Below are 21,070 nucleotides of genomic sequence, written 5' to 3'. Positions count from 1 at the left end.
ACTTAAATCTGAGCCACTTTTTACTGGGGTGTTTTCTTCAAGTTTTGCCATTGATCAGTCTGTGTTTGCCTAATGCTGGGATATTAGAAGAACTGTTAAAGCAGAAGAGGTTTTGCATGACATGTGTTGATATCCAATATTGACCAAGACCTAGATGACTTATGCTTCAATTAAAAAAAAAAAATAAATCTTCATACCAAACAGAAAATAGCCAAGGGAAGTATGAAGGAGGTTCATACCTATGAAACTTCTTAGGTAAAGGAGCAATAGGATCTACAGGAGTAGACTACAAGACGTATAATAAAGACTTATTATTGTGAAATTGCTTCTTCTTTTTAATTGTGAACATGCACTGATTGTCACAGATGTATTGTGTGTTTTTTTCCAAACAGCTTTTTAGCAAACCAGTTTAGCAGCTGGTCTTATCTATGACTTCAAGTGTCCAACAAAAACAGGTTTAGGATGGGCTCCAAATCACTGAAGTCGAGATATTTCCACAGCATATTAATCAGATTTCCCAATAACACATCAGTCACTGAGTAACATTGCTTAAGGCATTATCAGCCGCTTAGAACACACAGTCCATGGGTTGAGTGGGGCCAATTAGAGCAGCTCGCCTGTAATCCACCATGATACATGTTCAGAAACTGGTCTAAATGTTTTAAAGGGCTGTTTTAAATTACCTGAGTGTATTTGTATTTCAATGGGAGATCTGTGTATGTATTAATTGAACAGGGAGATTCTTAGTCTGGAAAGTTTTTTTCATAAAATGTTTTCTTTTCGCTTTTGGCAAGTAGTCTTCCGTGGTAGAGGCTTCCCTCTAGTGGACACTTTCTCTGATGTTTTATTTGTAGGTTTTAGTAATGTAACAGTTGTAAAACGCATCCAAAGTCATGTATTTGCTTAAAATAATTAAGAAAAAAATGCCTGAAAGTGCTTAACTACTTTCTGTTTCTTGAGGACCTTTAAAATTACTGGAGCAGTCTTAAGAACAGTTACTTAAAACTGTAAGAAAATGTAGAGCTGCTTAGCAATCTTAGAGGTACATAAACTGCAAGATAATGTCGTGAAAAACTACTTTTTGAATCAATAGTTCAGAGAATAAATACAACTACAAAAGCAGTATTGTTCTGTACTGACTGGTTGTGCTTTTTTACCAAACTATTAGTGCTGATCAAATTAACCTGCAGGCTGTTTATATAGGCTATATCTAAGGACACTTTCAGTATCCTGCTTTTTAGAGAAGGGCTATATATTGATACCCAGTTTGCTTGGTGCATTGGTTTCCTCAAAACATTTAACTTTATAATGCTGAACTCAGGGTTCCTATATAGAACAAATATATATATATATATATACTTAAACTATTTGTTCTTTTCTGTGGGAGGATGATCGTACTATTTAAAACTGAGAGCCTACCTTAGGATGACAACTGGCTACGTTCTATTTTCATTGCTCAGCAATAACAAAGGGCTGTCTTAGTACGAACCTTTCACCTGTAAATTTTTCTTTTTTCAGAATGTGACAATGAAAACATCCTTTGTAGCAGTGACTTTCATAATGCAAACTGTCAGCCCAACATTAATTGAGACCACTAACACACTGACTGGATTTTCAAGTAATTGCCTGGTGATAGTGGTATGTGGTTACTGTTAGGGCTTTACAGAATTTATCGAGAATCTTAAATTTATTCATATAAATGTGATCTGGGAAGAAGTTTTCTGAATTTCAGAATTAGATGAAAATTCTTGAATCACCTTAAAGTCTAATGACAGTGTATATTTTTCCCAGTGCTAAACTTTTCTATTCGAAGTCTACTAGAGTTTCCAAGATCTTTTGTTTCCCCCTTATGGGCTATTGACCTGACTATGCCTCATCAATTATTTCAGAAGATTTTGGAGGCTACACAGTTGCCCATTTGGCATTTTCCATCTAGGGGGTTTTAGTAGAATAGAACTATTACCCCAGTTTAATGAGAATAATCTCATTCCAGCTGAACTGATGTCCACGTCGCAAAGCAGTATCACAACAATAGCCTCTTTTGCTGTCAATTTCTCCAAAGAGAAGTCAGTATTTGTTACGAAATGTTAATAACAATATAACTCTATATAACACATGCATATACATTCATATGGCCCTTATGAATGACGTTCTTCAGCCCTTCCTTAACATGGACTATAGCTATGAAGTCACTGTTTATTTGTAGCTCAGACAACATTCCCAATGCAGTAAAAACTCAGAAATAAAGTCAGTGGGAGGGATTTTCTGCAATCCTTTTCTGAAACAAGACTAAATGGGACTTTAGAACTGGGTCTAGTTTAAAACAGATCAAACGGTATGGTGCCTAAAGGAGACAAGGATTTGCAGGGTCCGATGGATGGTTTATAAAAATGTGAGTAACACAGAATCAAATTTGTGTCAATTAATGACTTCAAGGATTTATAAAAGTAATTTACGTAACAGAGATCGTCTTTTAATAAAGATGGAAATGCATACATTTTACACTTGAAGATATTTTTAGGTGTCTTCTTCAGACAGGAGGCCACCTAGAATGTGCGATGTGTTCCAAAATTACCCTATATACAGATTAAGTATGCCAAAAATGCCATAGTATAAGGAATAACAGAACATTTAATTAAAAGGCAGAGAAACTGTTCAAAATTGGGTGTTATAGATTACATCTGATATGCACAATATTTATTTCTTCAGTGTAATTTCAGTAACTGTGCTCCAAACTCCATTAGACTGCTGGAACTTGCAAATGATGATACTACCAATAACTAGGCCCTCCAAAGAGGTTTAAAACAAATAATCTCACCCATACTGTTGATTTTAGCAAAACTACACTAAGTGTATTTTTGGGGGGTAATTTTTTTTAAATGATTTTAATTCTTAGAACCAGTCATATAAAGCTGTAGGACTGATATGTGGGGAATCAGTAAGGGTGATATTGCAGCACAAAGTGTTCTGTTGTGGCATCATCCTGACAGGGCTCTCTAGAGCACCAAAATGCTTTCAGGACAGCTAAACTACACTGTGTTCAAAAGCCCAGGAGAGGGCTAAGTGAGCACAAGGAAACATACAAACAAGCCTGAGAGCCTTCCCCCCCTCCTTTTTTTTTTTTTTTTTTTTTTTTTTCTTTCTCCACAAAAGCTTATAAAGGTAATATATGTTTGTAAGAGTTCCTCAGCAGTGCTGCTGTTTACCTTCATTTTGTCACCTGTGACTAAGTAAAGGAGTGTGTCTATGCTCAAACTGTATTACTGTTTGCATGTATGGTTTTTGTTCATTTCTTTTCAAAGAAGCAGTTTGTTGAGGAGAGTCTCCAGATTTTTGAATCTGATTTGCTACCTGTTAGAAAGGAGTGTCTAATGCTAGGAATTAGAACAGCATGTCTTTTCACAACATAGGGAGTTCACTTGTATAAGGTAGGAAAAACAATACAGAATTCATAAAAGGAAGGTAATGCTAATTGCGTAAAAAAAAAAAAAAAAGGGGGGGGGGGGAGGCAAATAGTCTCAAGGCATTAATTATTCCCAAATAGTACTGCTAATTAATGTATCAATAACATATGTGGATATACCTGTTAATCCATTTCAAAGAGCATTCCTGCATCATCTCAAGTTTTATCATCCATGATCTGAAGAGCTTCTGTAAGGTTACAAAGACACAGAGAAAAATCTTCTTTTGTTAACAAGCCCTTCCTCACCACTCCCTGCCAAGAAAACACTGAACTAGTTGAATTAATAAAATGTACCCAATCTGGTAAGAACATTCTGTAATGTGTTGTACACAAACTGCCTTTAGCTCATTTTGTTAGTAGGATTAATTTTTTTAAATCTAAGACTTTCATGTTAATCCTAGATAATACTGAAGTTTGGTACATTAAAAATAATCAGATTACAGTGAATGTCAATGTCATTTGATCTTGAATGATGTAGAGCATGGTAGTGGAACTACCGCCCTCTCTTTCTACAGAAGGATGACCTGAGTTCACTATGTCTCAACAGCTGCAGATGTCTGCTTCAAGTCATCTTTAAAAATGTGGCTTTGTTTATTCAAATAATGATTTTTGATGGCAAGTCAACATACAAATGTTGTGTAAGAAATCAGTATACAAAACTACCTTCTACATATATACCACTGAATTACCACCTGCTACAGCAATTTTCAGATTTGTGTTCTCAATTTAAAAAATTCTATCCTACCTAGTCCTTCCAGCTAATTTAATTCACGTGCTTCCTTTTTGCATCTCCCTCGTTCTCCACAATCTTTAATCTGATTGGTTGCAAGAGGACTAATGCCTATTTTATTTCTGGTTAATCTAATTAAGTAAGAGCCTGGGATTGCGATGTCAGTGTATTAATAGAGGAAGTAATGCTTCCTGTAGTAAGGAGAGCAATTCTGACCTTTTAGAAGCAGGTCAAAAATAAAGTAAGACAAGCTGCAATAATAACACTAACTCATTTTCTGATAATATAGCTTCAAGTAAGATTATGGCTCATGTACTGCAGGTAAGAAAACATAATGTGTTTATATCTGGTTATCTAATGGAGGGGAGCTTTGGGAATGGGGGGAGGTTGGTTTCAGCAAAAATAATAAAACTTTGGAAATATTGACTAATTAAATGCCTTGTTTCTGGTATTTGCTCATGAGAAAATCTGGCTTTAGGAACAGATAATCTCAATTGTTTACGCACTTATAACATTATGTATTTGACTTTGATATATCTATATTAATATGCTTTCATTCTGTGCTAATAAAACAATACTTGATTATAGATCTCACTGTATGTAATTGCCGTAGTTTGTTTTTTTCCCACTTTAAAACTAAGAAATCTACCTATATCTGTAACTGAACAGCAAATGAGAATGAATCCCACTTAAACAACTAATTCCCACGGTAAGCTCATGATTTAAACATTTATATTTACTTCGTTATGGGTGAGTAGACTACATCATCATAAGGGGTTGCTGTATTATTATTTAGCATGTGCCATAATACAAAAGCTTTTATGAGCCTGTAAGGTATATGCAGCATGTTGCTATGGTGATGTGGTGCTCACACTGATGCAATCTTTAACGTTCTGTTTATGAACTTTCAGTAGTTTTTTTAAATAAATCTTTGCACATAGCAGCAAACAAGATACTAATGTAGTAGTCCTTATTTTCTCAAAGTAGTCTTAATGATCACAATTAACTAAATAAAAGGTACTCAACTGTGCTGTTGGGGTAAATATAAGTAACCATCACTATGCATACCTGTATGCCTCAAGATTAGTTTTGTTCAATAGTTACACTAGCATGGAGAAAGCTCAGTCCTCACTTGAGCTGAACCAGTTCCAATGTTTCTCATCGACTGTACTACAAAGCCAAATACACTGGCAGCAGGGTTTGAACTTTAGCTTGCTGTGCAAACAGAACCCCAAGTTAAAACTACAGAAGCAAATTATAAGGCTGAAGCACATTAAATAAGGTGAAAAGTGCTGTGATTGGGGAATACAGGGATGTTGCTCAAAGCACGTGTACTGTGCTCCTTGCATGTAAGCTGCAGTTATGCAGCATGCAATAGAGACAGGAATCTTGGGGGGTGAGGGGCGAAAGCAGCATTTTAAAACTGCTTATTGTGTTACAGATTATTCTTATAATAACCTTTTTCTGTACTCCAAATAAAATGATGCTTATATATTCTAGTTGTCTTAAATAAGTAAACAGTCTGTGCTATCAGAGACTGGAAAAGCTTTTTTTCCTGTATGGCTCTGTCTTTCCTCTTAGGTATTTCCTTTTTACTTGCAGATAAAAGATGAAGAGAGTGGCTATAATAAAAACCTATTTTGCATTCCTAAGCATTATGAAGAAGACTTAGAAAGAGTTTTCATTCCTCATGGACTCATCCTGGACAGGTATGAGGGTAAAAAAGAGCAGTGATAGTTATGCTAACGATTAGTTTCCCTCCAAATGAAGAGATCATTGACCTACTCTGCATTGCCCATGAGAAACATGGAAACCCTGAAGTTCTAACACTGAAGTTCTGCTCTGGAGTTTAATATAAGAGCCATTTCATGGAGAGGATTCCTCTACAACCCTGGTGAAGTCTCCATATCACCTCATATATCTTTAAGCTTTCATGTTCTTTGTTGTTTAGATGTACAGTTTAAATCAACAACATCAACAACTGTGTGTCAAATGGAGTAGGGGTCGTCTTGTTAACTGCATGTTTCTCACTAAATTTTCAGTGTCTTAATTGGCCACAGTTTACTGGCTATTAAAAAAAAATCAGAATTTTAACTTGGTCATTATTTAATATATGGACAAATAAAAATAAACAGAACATTTTTATAAGAGTTGTCTTTTTTTTCCCCCCAGGACAGAACGCTTGGCTAGAGATATCATGCAAGATATGGGAAACCACCACATTGTTGCACTCTGTGTCCTTAAAGGAGGCTATAAATTCTTTGCTGATTTGCTGGACCATATAAAAGCACTAAATCAAAATGGTGATAAATCCGTCCCCATTACTGTGGATTTTGTGAGAATTAAAAGCTACTGTGTAAGCAAGCTTCTTTTTCCTTGGAAAATTGATTCTCCCCATCTATTAACATCTTGAATACTAGTAGTTTACATGAAAATTCTAGGAAAATTGAGTTTACGCATGTATCCTGTTCAAAACAACTTAGTTGCTTTTCAGTATGTAATAAACTGACTTACTGATCTGCCCAAATGATCAGAGGGATATTGTATATTCACTGGAATTAAAATATAGAAGAATGTTAATGTGACAAAGTCAATGTTGGGTCACCAATGTCCTCTTCTCGAGCCTAAAGTTTTCACATAGGTTCTATTCTCTTTAACGTGGCACTCTTTGGTGAAAGGGAGAATAAGCATCAGGGACTTGCTTATTGTCTCCATCTTTATTACTTTCTGTTCCTACAGATGATGTTGGAAAGATTTGTTTTTGTAATTTGAATGTTGGGGAAGAGGTATGTTTTGTCTGAGCCAAATACAGTAAAGCAATGACTTGTGGTATATTTTCTGTTTTATTTTCTTCCCTCTTTGAAGGCTCAAGTGCTGTGCACTGATCAAAATTTATCACATACTAAATACAACAATTTACAATATCCTATAAATACTTCATGGAATTCTAAAACAAATCTGTGGTAACAAAAGTAGCTGAAAGCAATGGTGTCTATTCCAGGAATATGGATGTAATCTTGTTCAGAAGTGCTCCATGCAAACATGTCTGCACTGATGCTTCACACCCTTGTCTTGCTCTCAACTACTTAAAAGCTGTTTTACTGAAGGACTGCCAGTGCCGTGTATAGTAGTTGCAAGTGTCATTTGTCAGGTGAAGAGCCAGAGCAGCATTTCATAGAAATGCTATAGCATAGCAGCTATTCATAGAAATACTAGGTAATTATTTAAGTATATTTTATGTGAATTCTCCTCTCTCCTTTCTCCTAGAAGGATACACCTACAGAAAAAATCAGTATTGTTGGAGAACTGTCTACACTAAATGGGAAGGTATGAACTAGGATCTTCAGCTTTTCAGAGGAAAGAACAGTTCTTATGTATCTTTCAGGAAGTCCACTTTTAAGATGTTGGTACTACATATTTACAGACATTTCAAGATAGTTTAAAACTTTACACTTGATAAAACAGTAACTCCCACCATCTCAGTGGAAACAACATGATTAGTACTGAATGTTTCTAAAGATCCTGTTCTGTTTTATATCACAACCTCCAAAAAAGAACCATCTTAAACTGACTCATGCGATATGTTCTCAGAATGTTATTGCTATACAATACATAAATATTATATAAAACCTGGTATAAGTGGCTTTCTCACAATATTTTAAGTTTCTATAAACACTTTCCAAAAGACTTGTGAGGAAGCACTAAATCTAAGTTATTATGTGACAAGTTCCTTTGAAAATTGATTGCACTATCAGTTTCAGTTACAACTAAGTTGCAAATGTTTTTTGGCTGTTTAATTCACTGAAATGATGCAATGTAACACTTTTATTTTTCATTTTCTTTCTCTCTACCTGATCTAGAATGTGTTAGTAGTAGAGGTGAGTAAAGAACCCGAAGTCTTTTTTGTGGCATGCGGTAACATTTGTTTTTTTTTAACCTGTTTTCCAAATTAATGCTTGCTGCACATAAAACAATTAATTATATGTAAATTAAAGTATGCAGATCACGTTAATGTGTTGCTGCTCTTTATGTTTTAAATTAATCCACTGATAGTATGCTTTTTCTTTCAGACTAGGAAGATAAATTACTTTTTTTTTTTTTTTTTTTTTTTGAGGATATTATTAAGACTGGTAGAACAATGAAGGCACTACTTTCAAAACTAAAAGACAATGAACCAAAGATGGTAAAAGTTGTAAGGTATAATGACACATCCATTTACTAATAAGATATAGAAAAGTCACTCAGGTGAATTGTCAGGGTATGCTGGTATGTGGGTTTGTTTTCCTTTTTCCCCCCCTTTTTTTTTTATGATTTGCAGGAAGTAGTACTAAAAGCAGGAAACAATCCTTATAACAGCTGGTGAAAAACAAAACATTTATTAAACTGGGAAGCTTACACGTATACTAATCTGTTCATTGTTAAAACCAATAACAAGGGCTTCACAGCTTTTTTTTTTTTTTTTTTTTCCCCTCGATATCCTTAGATGTGTGAGTCTGTAGAGTCTAAGTGTTTGTCAACAGTTGCAAAATGACTTCAACCAGCATTCTAGAGCGTTTAGAGCAGGTATCTAAAAGACAATTGTCTAAAAGACAATTCCCAAAAAGACAATTCCCAAATAATTCTTCTCACAAGTAATCATGATGCTTTGGAAACATGCTTTTTGGGTTTTATGCTCCTCCTAGTAACTGTCCAGTAGGTTCACAGTATTTTCAGAAATGCCCAGGAAAATCAAGGATGAATATGACTTTGTGGCAGAAATTGTAGTGTCATAGCGTCAACTGAGAGCTTGCCTTTTTGCTTCCTTCCCTCACCACTAAAATCTTTACATACCACTTGAACGTATCTGTCTGTACTATCCTAGTTTGCTGACACATTGCTACAAAAAAAAAAAAAAAAGAGAATACAGAATTTGAAAGAATGAACCTAGATCAGAGCCTTAATTTATTGTTTCATTATAAGGCTGAAAGGAACTTGTAATCTGTTAAATAATGATTTTTTTTTTAACTGCACAATTGTAGATGTTTATTGGGGTGGGTGGGAGGAAGTGAAGTATACAGTTTGGAATAAGACATCTTAAAACCATAACCTTCTCTCCTCTTTCTTACAGCTTGCTCATCAAAAGGACATACCGAAGTCCAGGCTATAGACCAGACTGTAAATATTGCATTTTTTTGCTTATCCAAAATAAGACTTAATCTTTTCATTTCATGCCACTTTTCATAAATGAAAATTCATGCATGTTTCAGGAAGGCCAAAAGAAATGGAGAAAAAATACATAAATGCCTTAAAGCTGACAGCCAACTGTCCCCTGCTGTAACCTTTTGATAACTTTTTTGGTGTTCGTTTTGAATGTAGTTTTAGTTAATCATTGCTAGATACCAGGAAGAGAATCAAACATTAACTCTGAATTGTTTGGCTTTGACCCTAGAAGGCATTTGTTTTGATTCTGGTTCAAACTTGACTGGTTTTCAAAGTGAAAAATGAATTGCAGTACATCCATTTTTACATAAGTAAAATCTTCTTCATTGTCTCTTCTCCAAGGATTGCCTCCTAAGTAGGTTTTAAATTATGTAATTTAGGAAAAAAAAAAAATCTTTAAAAGTCATAGTAACTGATGATATAGAGTCTAACCTTTCTCATCAATTTACAGTTTTGATTCTTAGTGTTAAGTGTGTGAAGTTTCTTGAAAGCAAGATGAAATATTTCTTAGGTGTTACACTAAAATAGCAGAAGCACATGTTGAATACAAACTGTGTGTTTAAAACCTATTTACACAACCTAAGGATAAAAAAGAGTTGCATTTTGTTACAGATGTAGGCTTTGAAATTCCAGATAAGCTTGTGGTTGGATATGCTCTTGACTATAACGAATACTTCAGAGATCTCAATGTAAGTACACAGAAGTGTGCTTTGACTGTTATGTACGTGAGTGTTAGCACAGACAACTAGCAGAAAATATTAGTTTCTACTAGGAGATTCTGGTCAATTAATAAAACTTTTAATCTGACTTGATGCCTCCATTAAAAGAGTGACAACATTATTAATATGCCAAGATGGCAGTTTAATGTAAATGCATGATAACTTGTTCATGCCTTACCTTTTTATGCATCTATTCTACAAGTCTTGTGGCTCAACCTTTCTGTACAGTATTTTGAATCCTCCAAGATGTTTTTCAGCATGTAATCTGCTGGCCCCATCTGAAAAGAAAGTAATTTGTAATTTGGTGTTGATTTCATGTTTGTATTAGAAAAGAGCAGCATAAGATTTCACTAGTAAAAAATTTTGAATGGTAGTAAACTGGACTCTGTATGAAGGTGTTTCCTACACTGTAAAGTATGCACCTCAAGACCTTTTTACTTTGTTCCATTATAGTCTCCCTATGCTGCACTGAGTAGTAAACAGACCCTGATAGAAAGAGTTGATCTTTTTTCCCCTTCATACTGTTCAAAAGCATCTTCATAAATATGGCTAAGTGGAAGTGTCTCACTTGAAAGTCTTTGAGGAAAAAACAGTTCTGTAGAAGACACATAACAAATCTGCATTATTACAAAGCAGTGTGGAGAAGGGCATGATAAATGAACAAAACTGGCCTCTTCCAGAATACACAACTTCTCTGTGAATTAGATGAACTTTGAAGCAATAGTAAGACTTCTATTTTACAGCTAGTAAAGTTGCAACCCTACTTGCAAAGCATAATGTCTTAGTTCCAATACTAGAACACAACCATGAATAAAACTGAAAATAATTCTCGTGTTTATTTGAAGGTACAGATTAATTGAAGTTGTACACTTTTTTTTTTTTTTTATTTTTAGCACATCTGCATTCTGAAAGAGAGAGCCAAAGAGAAATATAAAAGTAATGTCAGACTTCTGAAGTAACAGCGTGTGGATGAATTTGGTAACCTGCTACTCATGCCTGTTTCACTGAAGAACGGCATGTTCCTAAGGATACCCTTCTGTATATTTTTCCTATAATGTTATGTGAAACAGCTTAAGAAACACGAATGATTAAGTTTCAGTGAAACCTTAACAAAATGTTGGCCATAAAATAGATATTATATTCTACTGGAATCATAGGAGATACTGCCAGGACTTGCACATGTGTATATAACTCTGTCTGGGTTTTTATTTACTATAATAAGTAACACATCATGTATATTGTATAAAAAATTACGTTACTTAAAATATATACACCTGGATAACACTGGAAAAAAATAACCATCAAGGTAATTAAAGTGAGATTAGTACTTCAACATTCCATGTCACTTTATGTGGTGTTTATTGTTTGCTGAGGGAAGAGGTCTCACGTTCCTCACACTATTGTGACCTTAGTTGAAATTCAAGAAACAAATTATTAGCTGTTAAGACTGATGATAAACCATTATCACATGAAAATACTTCAACGAGCCACCTGTTTGCTCCTAATGAGAACTGGCCACTATACGGCCCAGACACTGCAACAACGTTGAGATGCTGACACCTCATTGTGTCTTTCCTACAGTAAACGATTAAAACAGGCTTTGAGACCTTATTTCTTTGCTTTTGTGCACCTAAGCACTAAGCTAGCAGTCTGTGCTTAAGAAGTTTTGCTGATGCCACTCAGCTTTTAGCACAGCCCTAGGCTACAGCTAAGAAGGCTGACGTGTCAGTGGTGCTTTCCTGGGGGCCAGGGGCTGTCATGTGTCTCGTTACAAGCTCCTTACACCTGGCAGAGGAGGAAACGAGCGCCCTTACCCAAAGCAGGAGTGGGGGTGGCACCGCCTTTTCCCCTCTGAGGGAGGGCGGGGGCGCTGGCCGGCAGGCAGGCCACGACGCCGAGCCTTCCCCGGCTTTCTGCTTTTCCCAGCGGAAGCGTACGTGTGTCAGCTGCCTGTGCCCGGGGCAGTACAAGGCTGGGAAGTTGTCGTCGACCACCCGGGGCCCTCTCCTTGGCCGCAGCCGCCCGGCCGAGCCCTCCCATCAGCGCCCCCCTCAGGCCACAAAATGGCCGCCTGTCCCTGAGGTAACCCCGATTTGCCGCTCGGCGCGCCCTCCACCAATCAGAAGGAGGAGCCCGGCGGGCGCGCGCGCTGATTGGAGGGAGTGGCCGTCGGTCAGTGGGTAAGGGCGGGGAGAAGGCAAGGGAAAAGGCCGCTCTCGGGGGGGCAGGCAAAATGGCGGCCGCGGAGCGGGAGGCGGAGGCAAAGGGGAGGTAGCGGCCCTCCACGGCCCGGTCCCGGCGCGGGGGATGCTGCAGCCCGAAGGAGGGGAGCGGCGGGCTGAGGGGGGCTCCCTGGGCCGGATGAGAAGGGAAGGTGCCGGCTGCGAGGCGGTGGCGCAACCTCCGGGCTTGCCCCGGGGCGCCGCAGCGTGTGTGTGTTTGCTTCCAGAGAATGTTCGAAGGAGGAGGCGAGGCGCCGCCTGAGGGAGCTGGACGTGGCCGACAAGTTCTCCCGCTTGCCACTACCCAAAGCCTCGGTGCTGCTGCCGCTGGTGGTGCGGGCCGGGCGGCTGTGCTTGCTGCTCACCCTGCGGGCCCCGCAGGTGCGTGTCCGTGCTCTGCGCTCCATGTAGGTGGGAGGCACCCATGGGTGCCCTGGGGACAGCCCCGGTCGGTGGGGTGGTAGCAGATGGCTTCCAGGTCAGAAAAGGACGGGGTTATGCTGTTTGTTGTGGCTTAAGAGAGAAAACTGAATGGTAAGCAGTTCTTAGATGAAACAAACTGGTTATATTTAACAGTAGTATTCCTTTAAATTCTAGCTGAGAAGATCACCAGGGGAAGTGTGTTTTCCAGGAGGTAAAAGTGAAGAAAACGATAAAGATGAAATTGATACTGCTCTCCGAGAAGCCAAGGAAGAAGTGGGACTCCCGCCAGAGAAGGTGGAAGTCATCTGTAGGCTTGTGCCTGGAATCGATAAAGTAAGCAAAAAGCTGTTTAAGTCAGCATATCATTGGAAAGTAAGCTTAGGGTACTTGGCTTTTGTAAGGTTGATAATGACCTTTTCAAACCTGTAACTAAATAACTGCTGCTGCTTAAAGTACACAGCCTTTGTAGCCAGCAGAGGAGGGGGAGAGATTTTTGCTCTCTGGCATTTGTCAGGTCATGTTTGCTCCTGTGTGGACTCCAAACGTGAATCCCAGAAAGACACTGGCAAACTGGTGAGAGTATAGCAAAGAGTAGTGGAGGTGCTAGAAGGGGCTGGAGCAAACAGAATAGGAAGAAAGGCTGAGAGAAGTGGGTTTGCTCAGCTTCAAGTTGGTGGAGAATGCAGTTGCTGTCTCTAACAGTTACAAAGATGATCCTAGAGTCGCCTTGAGGCAATGGGCACAAGGAGCAACAAATGACATTTAAATTAGATGCAAAGGAAACATTGTTCACCATGAGGTTATCCGAACAGTGGAACAGATTGCCCTGATAGGCTTTATAATCTCTGTTTTAGGAGATATGTCTTAGGAGAACTCATCCAGACAAGGCCCTAAGCAGCTTGATATAACATCAAAACTATCTGGTTCAACATCCTCTTCAAAGCAGGATTAATTTAGGCTGAAAGGGACCTTTTCAGGTTATGTAGACTATGATTCTCTATTGTATGGAAATCTAGCAAGGAGACTTGTATTCTGCAGTTGTCATTGGAGTATAAGTCATTGTAAATGAATGGGTTGCCAATTGCAGTAGCAATATTCAGTGTTGGTGGAACCAGTTTTCTGGTACTGCAGAGTGGATATTGTTTCAAAAGACTTCATTTTTGTTCTTCAGGTAAGTTTCTTTTTGTAGCTTCAATTTAGCAACTTCAGGGACTAAATTGCATTCCAGTTAAAAATGTTTCAAAAGTTTCCTGTGCTCATTTTGTAACATTTGAAACTTTTTAAAATAAAGAACTTTTGCTTGGTACATACTGAGTGTGTTTTCTGTGGTGTGTGTTTTGTTGTTGTTGTTCTTTCAGATGAATCACTTGGTAACACCAGTTGTAGGATTTATAGAGGATACATTCCAGGCCACTCCTAATCCAGAGGAAGTGAGTGATGTTTTTGTCATGCCATTGGAGTATTTCATCAGGCCCTTAAATTACATGGCCTTGCCTTATAAAACCTCATCTGGTTACTTAACCTGGATGCACTGCTTTACATATCATGACCATGAACGCAATAAGTCATTCAAAATATGGGGACTTACTGCACATTTTGCTGTATTTCTTGCTCTTGTAGTTTTTAGAACAAAACCTACCTTTGAGGTTGATTATGATCTTGACAACTTAATTTCATCTGCTGAGAGTAAGTTCATGAATTTATATGCATCTGTAAATGAAAAGAAGAAAAGTAATCTATGATGAACTAGCGTGGCAATTAATCTGTACTGAATGAGGAAAAGGACTTTGGTTTATTCTCTTTGTAGCAATTATGTGATTGAATTTCACATTTGCATTTATGCCGAATTGGGAACATACTAAAGTTTAAGTTGTCAAACCCTAACTGGATTCATATAATTATATCTATTTTGGAATTGTCAAATGCGCACAGTATTTTTAATGGACTTAGCATATGGATTTGGAAGGTCTAGTTTAATTACTGCCTTTGCCTGTGATCCAAGACTGACTTTCTGTTTTGCCATTCTATTTAATGAGATAACACTTTTTTATAATATTTGTTTGAATTCAAATAAAAACTTTCTGGTGTGTGTCTGCTGTGTGATATACTACATATGGGTAACATAACTTATACAGTCTTGTTTGGTATCTTTACAAGTAAGTGTAAGTGATTTTGTATCACTTAAAAATGCGTAACAAAACTTTAAAAGGTGGCAGGTACTTTCATGATTTATTTGGTTTGATTGGGGTTGTGGAGGTAAGGAGAAAGATTTAATGAACTCAGTATTTCTCAAGGAAGTTTTCTAGGCTATGAAAAGCTTGGTGTACAGACAATGGTACAGAACTTTCTTCCACAGCAACCAGTTAGCATCACTCACTCAGCTACTAGAAGAAGTTGTCTTAAGAAGAAAAGAGTGGCATTCAGTAGTCATGAAAACTAAAATGAAAACAGAACTAACATTTGTAGTTGAATCTTTACCAGTAACCCTGGCAGTTTCAGATGGGTAGTGTGTTTTGCATTGTGAATCTTTGTTTCCTCATTGCTAGTGACCTAGAGGCTTATTCATGGTGGTCATGATACTGTTGACAAAGTGTTAAATTTTTAAAAGCATTATTGATTTTGGCTGGATTTGAGATGTAGCTTGGAAATAAATGGGCTACCATTCTTTATTACATGCTGATCTTTGACTAATGGGTAAAATCCCTGTAGAAGTAGTAGCCACACTTAGGAAGAACACTTTTCTTTTATTTCTCACTATAGTGAATTTCAGTTGTGAAATTGTTTTAAACATTTTTTTAAAAAAGTTCATCGTTATTTGTACCCTCAGTGGTTTCTCATTGCTAGTATATGCAGGAAAAGTAACTAATTAAAATAAGAACATTGTTAATTAAAATGGAGCAAGCTAATCAGACCTTTAATTATTAAACAAAACAGGTACCAAGAGACAGAATTACTAAATTACCATCCTCCTCTGTTCCCAGCAGACTTTGTATTTCATCTCCCAATGAAACCTGGCACAGAAATTGTACAAATCGTACGAATTCAGACCTCATTTTTTTCTCTTCCCTGAAACATTAATGAAACAGTGTGTGGAACTAAGGGCAAGAACAACAGTTACAGCTGTTCGGACTTCCAGCAAATGGAAGTCCTGTTGATATTTGGTACCAGATCAACCATTTGAGCTAATTGAAAAATGAGCTTGTAGAGGTCCAAACAACCAAACATCCTTGAATGATTTGCAGGAAAGCCACTGGGGTCTCATGCTTTATGTTTTGCTGCCTACATAATTTTACTGACATTAGTTTTGAAATCTGGGAAGTTCTTAACTAAAAAATAAAATTGACTCCTTAGAGGCCACTCTGGCAATTGAGCGCCCAAACAACTTCACAAAAAGAATAGAAAGTAAGCTAAACTGATGGTTATTACAATTGCAGTTCCTCAAGTCACCCTTCTAATTGGAGATTTTTTCCTTGGGTACTCCAAATAAAATTCTGGCGTGGTTCTTGAAGCAGAAATAAGAGTGTGACTATGCAATCCTTGTAACTAATCCATGTCCCATTCATACCCTCTTTCCTTTAGGAGGTGGGGAGTGGAGAGCATCCCAAGTTGAGCATCATAAAGTCTGTGATTCAGGCATTTCTCAAGGTACTACCTCTCAAGTACGAAAACAAAGTATGTCTCTCTACCTCATCCTGGCTGAGTGCTCAGTGTAGCTGAATACCACATTAAAGGGCACATAAATACCACATCTACTGTGCACCTAATGTTTATAAAGGAGAGTATGACTGCTTAGTGTGAGATCAAACTAATGAAAAGGTGGATTCTCAGGGGAGATCAATCTTTCATGAGGCCTGGGGCTGCAGGAAAGATGTACAAACTGAAAAGGGAAAAGATCTAGCAAATACATTGTTCTGAGAATTTCCTAGTAGAAAATGCTCTACTCTGCTTTGAAATAGTTCACAGCCCAGGGCAATTAATTCTCGATTGTATTATAAACAAAATTTTAAGCACCTTGAAAAGCAGGGCCTTTATTTTCCTGTGGACCAAGAGCCTTGCAGTTCAACGCTGCAGTGTTAGAATGCTTAAGTTCCCTTTCAAATTTGCCTTTATAGCATGTAATAAAGCACTTTTCAAGAGCTCCGTGTCCCATTGTTCTGACTAATTGGTCTTGTATTATAGCTGAAAATTATTAAAACAGATATGTATCTACTTCCAGTTTGAATGTAGTGTTTAAAGGACTCCTTATTTTGAATTACTGATTGCAAATGCATTTGTCTTGTTTAAGTATGGTATGTTAATATAGCTTCCAATCTGAAAAGGTGTTTTATATGTATATATTTACTCTCTGTGCTTATTCTCATAAGCAAATAACTAAGGTCATTGCTCAAATGAAAAAAAAAGATGTTAAAAATATATTCCAGAGCACACGTTCTAATTATGGATAAGTAATGCTAGCATGACAGTAAAATGAGTGCAAAGGCTTGTATCAGAACAAGAAAATTACTGATGAAAAAATAAAAATACATAGATACAGTTTAATGAGTTGTTAGTCATTCTTTTAGTTGACATGCAGTGATTCAGCATTTAACATTTCTGTATAAGTTTGAGTACTCAAATAATCAGACTTTTGATATTTGACTTTTATGTGAACAGTTAAGATTTATATATACTTGATATGTAAATTGGTATTTAACAATTACAGCCATAATGAAGAACTTCTAATCCAAATGACTTAAGGGATAAATACATATATTAGGTTACATTATTTCTGTGTGAAGAAAAACAAAATGTTTGAGATGCAGTTTAATTAAAATGCCTGTAATTTACATTGCTGGAGTTCATACCTCGTTAAGACAGTTACACTTAGATGCGAATGTAACTATTAAAGAAAGATTCCTTATATTCAGTGTATGCCTAAGTTATATAAATAGAAACAACAGAAAATCTGGAAGTGGTTGTTTTTCAAGAAAAGCTCGTGTGAGTGCTTACATGTCAATATCTATGTGAGATACCTACAGTGCTTCTTTTTTTTAGTGGGTTGCCATAGCAATGCAGCTTTCACAACAGTACATGTTAAACCATCTCCAGTTGGAAAAAAAGAAACAAATCATAGTAAAAAGGGTCATTAGGTAATTCTTTATTCCCTCTAATTTTATTACTTCCCAAAATCTAATCTAAGAAATGGGAAAGATAGAAAAGGAAATCACATTTGTTCCTGATTCCTTGCTGAAGCTACAGTTTTGTAGCCAGAATGTTCACTTTGTGTATGAGATCCTGAGTTTCAACATAAGTTTCTGTATTTTATGGACTAAAATTGACAACTAAATAGTAAAAGGAATGTTCTATTATGATAATTAGACTTACCGTACTGTATGGTTGCCTGTTTCATTGTACTTTGGATTTAGGGTAGGTTTTGTTTGCTTTTCAAAATGAAAAATGTGCAAGGAAGGAAAATATGCATGTGATAATGAAACACTAATGGAGAATAATCATCCTGTTTGTCAGAACCTGCTGCAGTAGAACTGGCTAGTGATTGACTAATTTTTTGGGGACACACTTACCTCTTCTCATCCTGAATTCTGTGATCCTTGAGACTCTCCAGTCATGACTGTAGACTGTCCAGCCATAAGTTTATTGACCTATGTCTTTCCAGTCTATTGTAAACCACATTTGGACACACAGTATTTAAGATATACCCAAACAATTCATCGTACAGCTGCTGCAGTGTTTGTTTGCTAGCACAGCTGCTTTAAAATCTTTGTGTAGCTGTTCCTAATAAAGAGTTGGCATCCCCTTTTATGTCTATAGTAAAATCCAGAACTAATCGCAAACGAACACAGGAACTGTTCATCAGAGGAAAGCTAAATTTGTCTTTGAGATCATAATGCTCCTCCAGAGTCCCTGCAAAAGTCTGATACCCAGTTATTGAACCGAATATGAATAATCCTGGACAGGGAGCTCTGTATATGTTTGAAGGTTTAAGGATGTAATGATGTAAATGTATATTCAAACAGATTTGTAACTGAACCAAACACCTGTAGGCTTGACAAGCAGGACATTTAAATAGTGTTGAGTTTATTTTCCATTTAAAGAGAGTGAATGAAAGGATTTTTAGTATTTTAATCACTGCAGATCTGTAGTTGGCATAAATAACAATAATTTCTTTAGTGCGATTGTACCAAATTGCATGCTCTTAGGCTTTAGTTTGTACAGCATACCTGCTTTAACTGATAAAATATAATTGGGATAATATACAGTATCTTGTAACTTTCAGTTCATTATTTTCTTTCTTAACATTGGCATACCAATTCCACATAATAAGTTAGTCTTAGATAACCCTGTTTGTTTTGGATGCATTAAAACAGTTTTTAAAATACTAGAGTGCCAATCTAAGTCCAAGAACACCATATTTTTAGATCGTATACTGATTCGCAGATGTTTATGGGAAACAAACTGAATAAAATGGGATTGCTATAGTTCAGTGCCAGGCTTCACTGCTAAAAAAGGAAGTTATACAGAATTCGTTATTTTTGACTTTTGGCTACTAACCATTAAATTAGAAATGCGGTAACTGATGAATTGATAACAAATGTAAATACAGGTTTGCCACATCTTGGAAAACTGGGAACGCTGTTTAACAGAAATGAAGTTATGTTAAACACCTAGTATCAAATTGTTCCTTACTTGAGGAAAAGAAAATAGGTCCATGTAGTGGCATACATTCTCTACAACCATCAGGCATGAAAGGGCTAACAAGGCAGCAAATCAGACTGATTGAGACCTTGTATCTGTGAGAACCTTGTAACCTGACAAAGCTCTAGAAGGCTGCAAAAAGACCAAGAAGAAAAAGATGATTTGGAGGTAAAAGCCCAAGAGACTGTGACTTCAATCCGGTGAAAGGAAACAGCAAGGGGCTAGTCTAGCTACGATTAGACCTCCCTTCTGAAAAAGTCCAAAGAATTCGTAAGATGCTAATGGTAGGAAAGTGATGCGTCTCTGGAAAAAAGGGATGAGCGCCAGCATCTCAGCATACCACCACCAGAGGGTGCCACTTCCCAGGTGCTGCAGAACAAGCCTGGCTCAGCCTCCGGCCAGCACAGGTAAACCTCGGTTAGGAGCTGCCATAAAAATCGCCTTAGATTGGCTCTTGGGGCCTGTGGGGCTGCCAGATACAAAGGTACTGAAACGATGTGATTTGAAGCTGTTTGGAATGGGACTGCATTCGTTTATCTCCTCAGCATCACGACTGAGCACACAACTTCCTTTCTGCATGGCTCACGTTATGACATGTAGAGCAGTGTCAACTCTATTTACTGAATAATTTTCCCTGAATTTGTTCTAACATGCTAGAAATAAAAATACTCTTCCAATGCAGACTAACTGCACATCAATGGCTGAGCTAACATGAAGATACACTATAAGCCTGGTTTCATGTTTTTCTTTCAGGCTGAATAGCAAATCTCTAATATCCATAGCCTACCTCGTTCATTCTGTCTTTTTATTCCATTATAAGGCTGTTTAGTGAACCCACAGAAATACATAATTGATTTTCCTAAGACCTAGAAATGAACAATAAAGAACACTCTACTAAGAAAAAAATGTCAAGTGGGAAAAAAAAAATGTTTGGCCTGAAAATTGTCTTCCAAATACATTCCTGTTACATGAAACTATAATACTGATTTCAATTATTTGAATTTGCTTTTGTATTTGCTCTAGCTTTGACTAAAGATAACTGATCACCACACTCGTTTGTGTACTACATTGCTCTGAAATTAAAAGCATCAGTCAAACATTCTAGTAACACTTTATTGAATAACATTGTTTGTTAGCTTGTAAACCAAGAAGAATCTATCTTATTTTTAACAAAATACATATAATTATATATTTGATTTGTTTTCTCGTTAGGTTTTGTATATTCAGCCATTAAAACATGACATTTGTTTCTTTTTCTATGACTTTGTAAAAAATCACCTCATTTCCAAGCTTGTTTTCTCTCAGCTTTTGTTTATTTTGGTTATTAAGGGTATAAAACACTGATGGCATAAACTTTTATAGAAACTTCACAACCAGTTCCACTTTTCAACCTCTAAATCAAATTCTGTTTACAAGCCCTCCTTCTGAAGTTTAACTTCCACTATGATTGCAGCTTCTTAAGGCCTACATCTGTGTTTGGAGGCCCTGCTTAAGACATGAGCACATTTCTGTTGAGACAGAACACCATAGAAGTGTTTGTTCTTGAAGCTTACTCATTAAGAAATGTTAATTTCAGAAAGCAACTGGCATCAGATGAGTTCCTCAGCTACATCCACAGAGG

The 21,070-nt window shown here is 37.0% G+C and overlaps 2 protein-coding genes and 1 long non-coding RNA gene across 6 annotated transcripts in view; 2 read left to right on the top strand and 1 right to left on the bottom strand.

Annotated features, from left to right (window-relative positions):
- LOC311443250 overlaps positions 1 to 12,177 on the bottom strand; it is a 59,783-nt gene extending 47,606 nt beyond the window's left edge. The window contains exons 1-2 of the long non-coding RNA XR_014697150.1: positions 11,926 to 12,177; positions 10,290 to 10,389 (exon numbers count right to left, since the gene is read on the bottom strand). This is a non-coding gene — a long non-coding RNA (uncharacterized lncRNA). The remainder of the gene's footprint in view (positions 1 to 10,289; positions 10,390 to 11,925) is intronic.
- LOC311443248 (hypoxanthine-guanine phosphoribosyltransferase-like) lies at positions 4,359 to 11,599 on the top strand. 3 transcript variants are annotated; one of them, XM_084533293.1, is made up of 9 exons: positions 4,359 to 4,514; positions 5,796 to 5,902; positions 6,366 to 6,549; positions 7,464 to 7,520; positions 8,054 to 8,071; positions 8,308 to 8,390; positions 9,301 to 9,347; positions 10,005 to 10,081; positions 11,005 to 11,599. In XM_084533293.1, the coding sequence occupies exons 1-9, from the start codon at positions 4,497 to 4,499 to the stop codon at positions 11,068 to 11,070; spliced, it is 657 nt and encodes a 218-aa protein (XP_084389419.1). In that variant the 5' UTR covers positions 4,359 to 4,496; the 3' UTR covers positions 11,071 to 11,599. The 3 variants fall into 3 exon arrangements, with proteins under 3 accessions (XP_084389419.1, XP_084389420.1, XP_084389418.1); XM_084533294.1 differs by having other exon boundaries at positions 7,461 to 7,520; positions 10,026 to 10,081; XM_084533292.1 differs by having other exon boundaries at positions 7,461 to 7,520.
- A 130-nt stretch (positions 12,178 to 12,307) lies between the features above and the next one.
- NUDT7 (nudix hydrolase 7) lies at positions 12,308 to 17,752 on the top strand. 2 transcript variants are annotated; one of them, XM_084533291.1, is made up of 5 exons: positions 12,313 to 12,382; positions 12,561 to 12,714; positions 12,931 to 13,089; positions 14,115 to 14,186; positions 16,336 to 17,752. In XM_084533291.1, exons 1-5 carry the CDS (start codon positions 12,345 to 12,347, stop codon positions 16,471 to 16,473), a joined length of 561 nt encoding a protein of 186 aa, XP_084389417.1. In that variant the 5' UTR covers positions 12,313 to 12,344; the 3' UTR covers positions 16,474 to 17,752. The 2 variants fall into 2 exon arrangements, with proteins under 2 accessions (XP_084389416.1, XP_084389417.1); XM_084533290.1 differs by lacking the exon at positions 16,336 to 17,752 and having other exon boundaries at positions 12,308 to 12,382; positions 14,115 to 14,849.
- Positions 17,753 to 21,070: the final 3,318 nt, after the last annotated feature.

Source organism: Aythya ferina, assembly GCF_964211825.1.
Source record: "Aythya ferina genome assembly, chromosome: 12".
Taxonomy (NCBI): Eukaryota; Metazoa; Chordata; class Aves; order Anseriformes; family Anatidae; genus Aythya; species Aythya ferina.
This window is presented reverse-complemented; position numbering and strand designations above follow the sequence as displayed.

Excerpts from the sequence above, each read along its gene's own strand:
- LOC311443248 (XM_084533292.1), top strand. Across the intron at positions 5,903-6,365 it reads CATGGACTCATCCTGGACAG|GACAGAACGCTTGGCTAGAG; the intron begins GTATGAGGGTAA and ends TTTTCCCCCCAG. Across the intron at positions 8,391-9,300 it reads AAGATGGTAAAAGTTGTAAG|CTTGCTCATCAAAAGGACAT; the intron begins GTATAATGACAC and ends TCTTTCTTACAG.
- NUDT7 (XM_084533290.1), top strand. The coding sequence starts at position 12,345 with ATGGCGGCCGCGGAGCGGGAGGCGGAGGCAAAGGGGAG. Across the intron at positions 12,715-12,930 it reads TCACCCTGCGGGCCCCGCAG|CTGAGAAGATCACCAGGGGA; the intron begins GTGCGTGTCCGT and ends TTTAAATTCTAG. Across the intron at positions 13,090-14,114 it reads TTGTGCCTGGAATCGATAAA|ATGAATCACTTGGTAACACC; the intron begins GTAAGCAAAAAG and ends TTGTTCTTTCAG.